The 12790-nt window shown below is 38.0% G+C and overlaps 2 protein-coding genes across 3 annotated transcripts in view; both read left to right on the top strand.

Annotated features, from left to right (window-relative positions):
• LOC126874844 (MYG1 exonuclease) overlaps positions 1-12790 on the top strand; it is a 212020-nt gene that overhangs the window by 190193 nt on the left and 9037 nt on the right. The gene's annotated exons all lie outside the window — the stretch shown is intronic.
• Positions 1-12790, top strand: part of LOC126874823 (FK506-binding protein 5-like) — a 61664-nt gene that overhangs the window by 42947 nt on the left and 5927 nt on the right. Inside the window, exons 3-6 of one of the 2 annotated variants that reach the window (XM_050637262.1) lie at positions 9513-9574; positions 9784-9907; positions 11234-11390; positions 11946-12603. In XM_050637262.1, coding sequence (XP_050493219.1) covers positions 9513-9574; positions 9784-9907; positions 11234-11390; positions 11946-12603 — 1001 coding nt within the window. Of the gene's footprint in view, positions 1-9512; positions 9575-9783; positions 9908-11221; positions 11391-11945; positions 12604-12790 lie in introns of both variants that reach the window. The other variant, XM_050637261.1, reaches the window with a different exon arrangement.

Raw genomic sequence — 12790 nt, 5'->3', positions numbered from 1 at the left:
GTTTCAGCTAAAATTTGTACGATATCGAGGAGGACATGCCGTGCTTTCTAAATACGTTTTAAAACGTCCAGGTGCGACAAGAAAAAATTAATAAAGCCGCAATACGTTTCTCTCGATGCCATACGCCTCTTGTCGAAAACATTTCTCAGTATCGTGACGAATAAGCGAGTCGTTAAGGATGGTAGAGTTAAACGCGACACTTCGTATAATACTGTAAAAATTATTCAATTTCTAAAATTAGCGAAAAATCTAAAATTTCATAAACACACCATACTAATACACGCTTCTGTGATACAAGTATCGTTCGTCGACGTATGCAAACGTATACCAGCAGGATACCAGGTTTACTCGCGGCGATCGCACGGTACACGCGTTACGAAACCCGGTAAGCTGGCAGCTCGGCGGATTTTCGCCACGGAACGCGTGCAGAGATCGATAGATCGCGGCCCTACTCCGACGGAATACGCGTGTTTGCGTCGCTGCAAGTGCAGGTAGATCGGTTAAATCGAGATCGGCACGTTCCACCGTTGAAATAAATCGATCCGCTCGATAACCGCGCCGCTTTCGTTTATGAACTCCCTCGAGCGGTGTTCCCCTGTTAGAAACCGGTATGGCAACGATTTTGTTCTTTTTCTTCTGTTCTGATACGTATAGTGTACTTTTATGATCTCGGTACAGCGGAATTCGTGTTTCAACGAAACACGAATTTCAACGAAATTCTTCGTCCTACGTCCACAGGCTTGTCATTTTTCTCAGTTTTTCCGTGACTTCTCGTATGTCGTTCCAAGCAAAGAATTTCATGGACCGATAGGTGATATTGGGCAAAAAGACGCGACGAAACTGTGAAATAAGCTTTCGCTCTGGAAGCCTCGGTTTTCGAGAAAATCGAGGTTAAACAATATCAATGGATAATCATTTGGAATTTCTTTTTAAATGTGGCTTTTACTTTGTGTTATTCCGGTTTAATAACATCTTAATGACTATACTTTGAAGTTGTACTTGCTCTTTCGTCGTAGATTTTCTCTTTTGACCAATATCTTTACCGTTTCCATTAATCAAGTTACTAATGATTTAGGATATCAGGACAGTTTAGAAAACGCATACGTTAACGAAGAAATTCCATTGTTTCTGAAACATGGCTCGTACTTGATCCTACTATTTGACCTGGATTGACATTGTCTGCCTACTCCGTCGAACAAGAACGCCGTTCTGATTGTCCGGACACATAATTATGCTAATAAGTTCTATTTATAGTAGGCGATATACCGCGGAAAGTTCTTTCTTAAGTGACAAGATGAACGAAAACATGTGAGACAATTTAGAATGGTCGAGTTCCTATTGTTCTCTCTTCCGTATTAAAGTGGAACTAGGAAAGATTACAGTAATTGATGAAATAAAAGAAATTATATTTTTATGCACAAATTTATATCGAACGATAGAGAAGCCTTTGTCAAGTAATCGTGTTTGCAGAAGTTTTTACATTAATTCTGAAGTATTCAGAGAGTAAACAGCTTCATACCATATCGAACATTTTGAAAATATCGAATAATCTTGAATATTTTTTAAGAATACGATTACGAACTAAATTTTATTGATACATCGTTAAAATTCCAAGATAAAGCAAAACATATTGAAACATGGCGGATATTCTAAAATTCCAAAAATTCGAATCGCTCCAACTGGTACCAAAACACGTTTCGACACCAAAGAAAGAGATCTCTGCGAGAAGCGCGAAGGAGAGGACCCATCCGGGATCATCCAGACTGTTAAATATTTATGAGGACGTTCGAGCATTATCCGAATTCTCATCCTTTGTAAACTTTCACCCGGCTGTGCTCTCGCTTTTTTCCTTGTCGCTGGAACACCGAGAAATATTGATGTATTAGAAACCTGAGAGTCGCCGGGCACAGCACCAGAGAGACTTTCTACATCGGCGACAAGTCATCTTGGCCACCTGTTAAATATTTATTCTTCGCTGACTGCCGGGAAACGCAAGTGCGAACAATGGATCTGATAGGAGAGGATCGGATCTTACAATTAGTTATGGATGATGTTGCTAGGGAAAAGCGACATGTTATCATTGGGCATGTCACTGGACCGCGAATATTTATGCAAAAATTCATATCTTCACGAATATAGAAAATATTATATTTTGGATATTCTCTATAGTTTGAAATATATTTGAAACGTTATATTTGAAGAACTTGTGCGGGCATAAAGCATAAAATTATTTATATTAAATTTAGGCTATCCTCCAATATTGATATTGGACAACTGTAATTGTACGTTCTGAAACGAAATAATCGTCAAGTTCCGGAGATTTTGGAAAGAGAAATTTAATTTTGCTTTCTAAAAAGTTCTCCGCATATCATGTGATTAATGACGATAAATTATAACTGGCGAAAAGAAGAGACTTACGAAATTCGAATTAGTTCTATAATTTCAAAACAGTTGTCGCCCTCTTTTTCGATAATGTAATTGCCGTCTTCCGCGGTGTTTGCAAAGAAAAAAGTTAAATTTCACTTTCTAAAATATATACGGTCAGGAGGAAGTGTAACGTTTGCCAAAAAGAACAGAGCATTTAAAATTTTTTAATTAGACAGAAGCTGCAGAGTGAATTTGCTGTCGACGGTTATCGAAAGGAGGAGAAAGGAGGAGAAACGAGGAACAAAGGGGAACGAGTAGGAAATAAAGATGCTTTGTTCTTTGGATGGGATGATTATGCTAACATTTAAGGTCGAAGCAAGAGGTGTTATATAACTGATCATATTTGTGTGTGTGTATAAATTTATACCGACCTATGGAGATTCGTAAATTTCGAGGTTGCGTAAAGAAATCTTTTCCTTGTGCATCCAGATTAAAAATTTCGGGAACCGTATTTAAATATCGTGACGAATCTTTGCGAAACGTAATCGCGCCAATCAGACGAGTGTTTTATGTAACAATTACGCGTGAACCCTGTTTTTTTCGTTGCTCTATTTACGCGAACGACGCGTCACGATACCATAATCGTAGAAAGCGCTGACGTATCGACCAAATTGCCAGCTTCTCGTTCTTTTACCATCGCGGCCCGATTTTGCAACGATTCTCTGCTCACCTTCACTTTTATCCTCGTGGATTTTGTTCTTTTTCTTCCTCGGTCTTGTCCTTTCTTCGTCGGAAACCTCTATTTTTACTTGTCTCGTTCCGTGCAGCTTCAACAGCTGATCCATTTAACGCCGTTCTTTGTACTCGTCCAACATCATGAGTTTTAGATCGAAGCTAAATCGGATGAAACACTCGTTACGTTTATTAAACGAATTGTTTCCGAGTTATTTGTAATAATTGTCAATTTCATTTTTCCTCTTCCATCGTTTCTCACAAGCCTATAAATTTCCACAACATATACAATTTGTTAAATACAAAAATAATAAAATTATTAAATATAAAACTGATAAGTAACGGTGCATGGTTCGAGAAAGCCTGTTAGTTTGACAAGCGTTGGTACAATGGTACGTAGCGTGGAGTGTATTTCCTGGATCGGTAGATCGTCGACACTGGTCGTTCATTATCGATGTTTGTTCGGTAATGGCGGATATTTGGTATAAAAGCAGGCTGTGCGCGCGATCGACGAGGTGAAAGGTGCTCTTCTTACGTGATTTTACAATACACCCGCGTGCCAGCGTGCCCTTTCGACTCTAATAGACTCAGCTGACTTTCAGCCGATCGAGCCGCTTCCTCCTGCGGAGCGTCCTCGAGAGAACGTCTTTCGAGGTTACAAGGACTTTTCAAGTCTTTTAAGACAGCTTTAAATCTGGAGTTTGCAGCTAAATCTACCGTAAATCTACCGTAGCACGAAAATTATTTTTTCGTGTAATAAAATTATTGCGAATTAATCATGTATCGCGGATTTTTCTGTTCAATTTCGTTGGAAAAGTCGAATCGCGCATTTATTTTTAAACGATTAAGAATAAAATAGCATGAAATCGGGATTAACAGAGAGGAATCGGTAAATTGAATCGTTTTTTCTCCACTCAATCAACTACAACGAGCCACTAATTCGAGTATAATTAGAGTACCGTGCGTTCCAATTATACCAACAATACAGATGATAGCTCCATGAATAACAGTAATTTCTCCATCTTCGTTAATCAACTTTATCAAATAAATCGAATCAATTTCAATCGCAAGCTAAAGAATCAAACACGAAGCTAATTTATAAAAATGGAAATCTATCAATACAGCATAAAACCTTAATAGACAAACGAGCCAAAAAAAAAAAAAAGACTTTAAAAGAATTCTAAGGCAAAAGAACCGAATTACGTGAAACTAGAAAGAATCTGAAAAAGAGAATGTATACAAAGTAATGAAATAAATTTCAAAATATACGGAAGTGAACTTTTCGTGAAATAGAAGTCGCGCATCTTTCTTCTAATCGAATTTGAAAGAAAGAAAGTGGGTGTATTGGCGAAACGGAACAAGGTGAACGAAGAGGAGACCAAAGAAGAAACCGAGACCCGATTATCGCAACAGTTACAGCCATTACCGTGATATTACCGTTACAGTAGCGTCTCTAAGACGTTACTACATCTAGCAACAATGTTGCTCAATGTTGCTCATCTCTCGAACGCTCTCGACTCTGCTCGCGATTCGTTTCAACGAAGCTGTGACTTTTCCGACCTGAACGATCTTCCACTTCAAATAATTATTCGCAATAATTTTCCTACTCTTTTCTTCCTTCTTCACTTTTTATTTCCTGATCTTTCTGTTCTAGTCGAACAATCTATTTTTATATTCTGAAAATTATTGGAATAACTATCTTCTGTTTCTCTTTTTCTTCTTTTATATTTTCTATTCTTCGACGATTCTGCTGTCCTGCTATTTTTATTTCCCGTATTTCCCCTTTGTGATTTATTCTCTGTCATTTTGCTTTTTTAAAGCTTTGTTCGTTTCTTAAAAATTTCCGACTTAAGCTAAAGGAAACCAACACTCCGAATAACAGTTGTACAAAAGTATCGGGCAAGTGCTAATCGACCTGTTGATTCGGTAGTCAGCCCTAAACAGGCCTTTCCTCTGCCACTTTACCAATTCTCGTTTCTCAAGATTTAATTGTCCCATTGTAGATCTTCGAATCGCCACAGGTACTAATTGTACTTTTGTTCGTTTGATAATTCGTGGGAAATTCAATTGTTTCCAGCGAGCACGATTCCTAATAATTGCTGGAATTGCACGTTCTCGAATCGATCGATTCGATTATAAAAGTCGATAATTCGTTCTGCAAATTATCGCCAATTTTTCTTTGATAATTATTCTTGCGAATTATTTTCGCACCGACCGATAATAGAAGAAATGAAAATTTTCATTGACATTTTTGTAATTTCTCTTACGAATGGGATAAGCAATAAAAGTGGGACAATTTCATGGAAATTTATGATAATTATTAGTAAATAATTAAATTCGTATCAGGAATCCTAATGAACTATAATTGCATAGGAGAAAAGAATTCCCATGATTATCATGCGCTTGCCGCTATATTTCTCCGGCGTTATTTTAATTATAGTATGAATCGAGTGGCTCGTTTTTATAAATTGGGGCTCGTTAAACAAACGGAAGTCGTTTGTACACCCACACGCTGGAAACTTTAGCCGAACGAATTTCCCATAGCTCGAGCTGCACGGAGCATTCGGAAAATTAAACAGAATAATTTGCATGAGTTTGCGTAATCGCCGATTTAAGATTATTACTCTTCGTCCTGAGGAAGTTATTGCATTTTCTTTTCTCGCATTTCTGAGACAGTCTACGAGATAATCGAGAGAAAATAAAATAACGTACTTGGCTGTTTTAAACTTCTTTTCGCAAGACTACAACGTACAACGAGACATAAAAAAAAAAAAAAAAAGAAAAAGAAAAAAAGAAACGAAGCATCGATGAAAGGAATTATTGCACGAGTAGGAAATTAGGAAGTAAGTTTTAGCTTTAAAGAATAAACGAAGATTGAAACAGAATGTAACATTCTGGCAAAATTATCTGAAAAATAAATTCATACTTGAAAATAAACGAATATAAACGGCTGAGTAAATAAAATAGGCAAAACGAAGCAAATTAATAAATTATTATGCAAGATACAATTTGTACATACGTAATATGCTATAGATATTATACTAATGAAATATGGCAGCACGCGTGCTCCTTAATATCCCGAGCCCGTCTAACATCCTGTACGAAGGCATCGGACTGTCAAGAACTTGTCCCGCGAAGATGAGCATTGGGTCGGCCAGTTGGTAGATCTAAATGTCACGAGATTCACACAGGCGTTACATGCTGAAGGGATTATATCACTGCCTCATCCAACGATGCTACCGCATAACGAAAGATAAACAAAGATAGAAACATTGCTCATCAGCAATGACGAGAAACAGACTAGGAGCAAAAAGAGTCGAAGCAGAGAGTCGAAGAACTGCTCGTTAGCGTTCATACGTATACGAGTTTCGATTCGCCCTGGCGCGATCCACGAAATTTCATTCGCCGTCTCACCAAAATCTCCAACATAAAATTCGAACACAATCGATAACAATCTCTTTATAGTTTTCTCAAAGTTAAGAAGCTGCCTAGAGAGAAGAGTAAAGAAAAGAGTAGAAGCCGAAAGAAACAGGCAGCTGTAGCATCGTGCACGTACATGTTTCGATTAACGAAATTAGCAACTGGAATCTGCATGGCAAATAAGTTACGCGAACCGGGAATTATGAAAGGCGTCGATGACGCGAGCGATAACGACGATCCTCCGATTCCCGATTCGTCCTCGTTACGTCAAATTATTTATGGACAAATGGACTACGTTTAGACGGTGAAATCACGTTTGCAAATGTCTTGCTGCCTCGACGACGAAACGATGAGTGGCGCGCTCGGCAAGTGGAGCGTGCGATCTTGCTTATTTCCGATGATATTCGCGATTGACGATACCGATGATTGCAGGACGTTTGGAGAAGTTCGAGGAACGCCCTTTCGAATATTCAAAATTTCTCTTGATTTTTTATAACGATGTAGATATATCTATAAAGAACGAGTACATCTAGGCGAAGGAAATTGAAATTTTGCGCGAATTATGGAAAATTTATTAAAGTTCTTGCTCGACGTCCTAAAATTTCTTCTCGAGGAATGCATTGACCTTTCACCTAGGCATTTCTGATTATGTCACGTGACTATAGTTTCCGTCAATTTCGCCGTAGGCAATGTCATCAATAACTCCGCGCAGCTTTCTAGAGATGAAAGAACGATCATCGAGTTTACGGGCGAGAGTCTGGGAAAAATATCTACTTTGCGCCCGTTTTCGCATCGTGCTAATGTTTCGTCACTATCCGATAGCTTAATAAATACCAATATCTTCCTCTTCTAACTTCCATATATCCTGAATTATCGATTCTAAAAATTCTAATCACACGATTCTAATGCACAATTAGAAAATTAATAACATGTTTTATTTTGTTACCAAAAAAAAAAAAAAAAATTTCTTTAGTTGCGTTATTAGAGTAGTATATTTTGCGTTACGAACAGGTTTGTAATATCTGGAATAAAAGCTTCGTTAAACAAGTGGATCAATGACATACTTCGCGGTGAATTGGAAAATCTGTGTCGAAATGGATGTATCATATACAGTATAATTGGATATATTGTGTGGAAGGTTTTGAAAGGGAAAGGTTGAAGAAATGGAAAGCGTGTGGCCCCGCATGGCGGAATTCCATCGTAGAAACCAAAATTCGATGAATCGTTCCTGCAATGTAAATAACGTTACGATAGAAAGTCCAAAGTTATGTACTTTTTCTTTCTTCTGTAGAAAAAATTAACTTTTATTATAAATATAAATGTAGATATAAATATTATAAATATTAAAAATATTAATTATTATTAAATCGATGAATTTTAAGAATTTTCCTAATTTTCCAAGTTCTTAAAATTCTTGAATCCTTGATTTTTCGAATCGGAAATACGTGAATATTCGTTTCTATAAATTCTCGAAAAATTCTAAAAATTATTGAAATGCAACGTTTCTCAATTTTAGTAACGTTAATAAAATAACACAAAAGAAACATTCAATCGCGACTCTACTGCAATTTTATTTAATGATTTCTAATCAGGTTCCTTCAATTTCTCCTTGCATCAGAAGCATTCGTCGATATACGCATGTACGCTGCTACCTTCTTCCGAAGATTCTGGACACTCGATACGCTTAGAATAACGAGAAATAATCGTAAAGTGAAGTTAACTCCACACGTGTTTAGTATAAAATAAAATTATATATCATTGCATTTTGACGATTTTATAATAAATTTATTTTAGTAACTCTCGTGTTGAACGTCAACAAGTGAAACTTGCAGGCAATAGACAGCAATATAATTGGTCAATTTGCCATGCAGATTATATTCTTGGTAATCGATCAAACATCGGATGCCATAGGTAAAGATGGATAAAGATATTTATTTTAATTAATCAACTACCGCTTACGATTAAAGTTCACGGTTAATTTAGTCGAGTGATGAAATTATTAATCGCTGATTAAAAACGTCGATCATCGAGCGTAAGTTAATTCAAGGTTAATTTTTTCGAAATTTAAGTCTCGAAGCTTGAACCTGCACGACATCATACACAGTTAAATTCCGAGAACGTGCGTGTTCGCCCGATCTTGATCGGATTCAACTCGCGATATCTTCGGCAACCGACTGCAGCTTTGCAAAAGACCTCGATCGCGAATATTAGATTCGCGAGAGATCGACAGGATCCGGGGACGTATCTGATTGGATGGCCCGTGTGCACACCGGATGACCTCGGCCTACAACTGACCACTCGATCGTCGATCGATTCTCTACGCTGCGACATTCTATTTTATTTAATAATCATTTTTCTCACTCTGACTCTGGCAGCACCGATTGAAATCAATGCCCCGATCGGATCCGGTAACAAGTGGTTCTGAAATCGGCTCTTTTCTCTGCGTTTCGTACGATATAAATGTAAACAATAATTCCCTACCTCAAAATATAGAGAATTTCAGCAAACATATGGAAAATCGTAATTTCCAATTTGAAAGCTTGTTGTCCTGTATTGGGTATATCGTACATGAGTTTGAGATTATCGTAGAACGTTTTACATAGACGTTAGTATTTGTCAGATATAGATGGAATTTTTTAAAGAAACAAGTATAGAATATTAGAGAGCAACGACCTAGGTGCGTGTCGATAGTTGCTTATAATTATAACCGTAACTGGTGTAACAGGGTCTCCGAGTAGAAGAGTTACGCAAACGCATAAATTAGTCCAGTAAATTATTATCCTCGTGCCGAACATGTAGTCTTTTATTTTATTTCATTTTTCTTTGTCGAATGAAAAATTATTTTCCCTTTCGCGTGACACTTTTACTCTCGAATTTTTCCCCTTTTTTCTTTCTTTCTGTCTTTCCTTCTTTCGTACATTCCGCTATTGCGAACGTATGGATCGGGTTAGAATATTATTAACGATAACTCGCGATTGTCTCGTCTGTTGCAGTTTTATTGTCGATCCTCAACCTCCAGCATGGCTCCTTGTTATGCAGCGCGGGGGAACCTGGCGTGAGTACTCAAATATTTTTAATAACCTCGTTAGAATACATTTCGCGTTACAGTACGCGTTTATCGCGTTTTCAGTTGGAAATTATTTTCAAAAATTTCGAACCCTAATGAATTCTGGAACGAATCTTGCAAATTGATCGTACAATACTATCATTGGGATTAATCGTGATCGCATGTTTTATAGTAATCATGTTTTGTTATCTCGCAAGTATTTGGACTTCGACAACCTGCCAGAGACGAATTTCTCGTGTCAGGGGAAGGTGATCGGTGGATACTACGCGGATGTTGAAGCCGGATGTCAGATGTTTCACGTTTGCACCATCGGTCAAAAAGGTAATTCAGCAATATTTCTGCAGTCGCTTCTATAACTTTCAATTTCCCAATTTCTCAAAATAACAAAATAGTACAATCCCTCGCTAAATATAATATTCGACAAAGTTCTTAAATACTAAACAGATGGACAAAATGCATTTATTTAAAAACATAACCCCCGTATTTTAATACTTTAACACCTGTTTCAAATAGACCTAACAAATATCTCATTATTCTAAATTACGCCTACAAAAGTTATCTTATCTTCTCAGCTTAAATTAGATTACTTCGTCAATTTCCCGCGAAAAGGACTGCAACCGACGTTGAATTCGTCGGAACGCGCATCGATTAATTCAAAACAGACTCCTCAGGGGATCGATGGATCGGTCGATCGTAGTTTGTTCCTGAATTTGATTCTTATCGTTAATTTGTTGTCGTGACAATTAGAAACCGATAATTAAGTTAACGTCAGGCAGGGAACGAGACTCGTAAACGCGAGACAAATCGATCGATCGATGGTACGATCGAAGGATCGCGAGAGACCCGCCTCGGGGGCCTGGCAAACGTCCGATCCAAGTTTTGTAATCGATCGAGAGATCACTCGGAAGAGAATGTCACGGTCGTCGAGGAACGTTTACTGACCTAAGTCGAGAACGTCTGGCTTCGACTCGTCACGAGGAATCGAGTAGATCGTCCAACCTTTTAAGTATCTTCGTTAGAAGTGACGTATCTTTTTTTCTTTTTTTATTTTTTTGCTATTATCTCAACTTTTTAATCTTCCATGGATGATTTCAATTCTAAATTTAGGAATCTTTCGCGTAATTTGTAGGAATGTTTTGCTACATAGTTTTTCTTCGAATAATTTATAGAAATTTTGTATCTTCTCGAGGTATGCAGTTTCTTTTATAAAACTGGTATCTTCTTGATGCATCATTTTTTCATAAAAAACTTTATTATGTAATTTTCTTTATAATATTTGTATTTTTTTTACGGAAACTTTGTGCTTTTTTGGCATAATCCTTTTTACAAATCTGTATTGTATAATATCTTCTTATATACACACACATAACAATTTTCTACCCTGTGGAACGTAATTCTTTCTATTCACATGCAAACAATATTTTGAAACTGTCTAATTATAAATCTATTTTCTAATGCAAATTTAAGTGGGCGGAGAATGTTTGTTGAACTATATTTACTTTGTTTAATATATTTAAGATTGAAATTACTTCATAAATTACTACTTACTTTCGAATAATGTGGGACGTATGGACGTTTCGAGAACCATGACCCAGAAGAGCATCCCCGAATAATGATCCTGTCCTTCACCATGAGACTTGGTTTCAGACGAGATTATGGACATAAAGTTCCTCTGTCTGAATGGAACCGTCTTCGATCAGGAAACCAGGGTTTGCGAGAGAGTGGACGAGGTCGATTGCAGCAAGAGCGAGCGATTCTACAACTTGAACTTGGAACTCTATGGAAACAACGCAGTCACTCTCAGGTATGTTAATAAATTCACATATGAACCATACGAAATCACCTACCAATTACATATTCATCTCTTGTAATCCGACTCGCTATATCTATTTTCCCATCAAAGGAATGCAACATCCCCCTCCCTGCTAATCTACTTTCGCGAAAGAACACATTGGCTGAAAATAATTATTGTAGCGACTCGGTTCACCTGTCGCGTACGAAATGTTTGCCTGTATAGACGTTCACCTATGCTAGATGTGATTTCGAAAGGACCAAAGGTGCATTAGTTGGCATAACTGCCGGTTTTGCTTACGTAGTCGCGCGATACAGGATCGATAGGTGTGGTGATTGCGTGTCGATCGACGATTTTTTGATTGATCGCGTCTTACTGGCTGCCTGTTGCGGTCATTTCCTATGTAGCGCGCTATCTTTAGAAACACCGTTTCTTTTCAATACCTGAAAAGCCATTCCATGTTGAAATTTCCAATTTCCAAAGCGACAAATCACGACTTTGAACGCCTGCTCTAAAAAAAAGTCTAACCCGATCAAGTGAATTTCTGAATGCTATTTTTATTCGCAGTTTACACGAAAATAGCGAGGACGACGTCGATCCATCGGACCCCATAGACGACCACCAACGCAGCACTTCAGCGCGACCAACTACAACAACCACAACGTCCACGACAACCTCGAAACCAAGTAAACCCTCCACTACGCCATCCTCCGGTTCTTTCTCCCACCCCACGGGCTATCCACAACACTTCCAGCCGCAACCACCATTTCCTCAGGTTCACACGAGTCAATCAAAGTCTCTCTACGATGACAAAAATAGCGGCTACCATCACCAGTATATTTTCCACAATGGAGAGAGGAATAATAATCAACAGGCGACTTCGTATCAACTGTTTAGCAATCAAGGAGTCAGTTCCACCACTGTTCAGCCACCTCAGGTGCATCAGATCAGATTCAGCTCGACTGCAAGTCCACAGATTATTCACAACGAACCATCGACGGCGTCGCCACTGTTTCACGCTACATCCTCTACCATTCAGACATTATTGAATAGCAATGGAAATAGTCCAGCGTTGATAAATCCTATCTTTCACAATCATGGGATTGCTAGTACCACGGAGCAGTTTATTCATAGTAATAATCCTAGGGAGACTTCGGATTACAGGGAGAGTGGGGTGCAGAGTATCAGGCCGTTGGAGGTTGTTCAGTCGAGCAATAAGGGACAGGTAACTTTGCACTGAATTGACTTTCTCTTTCCTAGTTCTTTGTTTTTATCATACAAGGCGTTCCGTAGTTCGTGGTACAAATCGGGGAGGGGCTCATATTCGTGGAAATAGAGTTTAAACGCTTTCCTAAAATAGAAATAGAATAGAATAGAGACCCTTTCCGAGGAAAAATAATATTGCAGTTAAT

Source organism: Bombus huntii, chromosome 16 (genome assembly GCF_024542735.1).
Source record: "Bombus huntii isolate Logan2020A chromosome 16, iyBomHunt1.1, whole genome shotgun sequence".
Lineage (NCBI taxonomy): Eukaryota > Metazoa > Arthropoda > Insecta > Hymenoptera > Apidae > Bombus > Bombus huntii.
The sequence above is the reverse complement of the archived record's forward strand: the minus strand, read 5'-3'. Positions and strand labels throughout refer to the sequence as shown.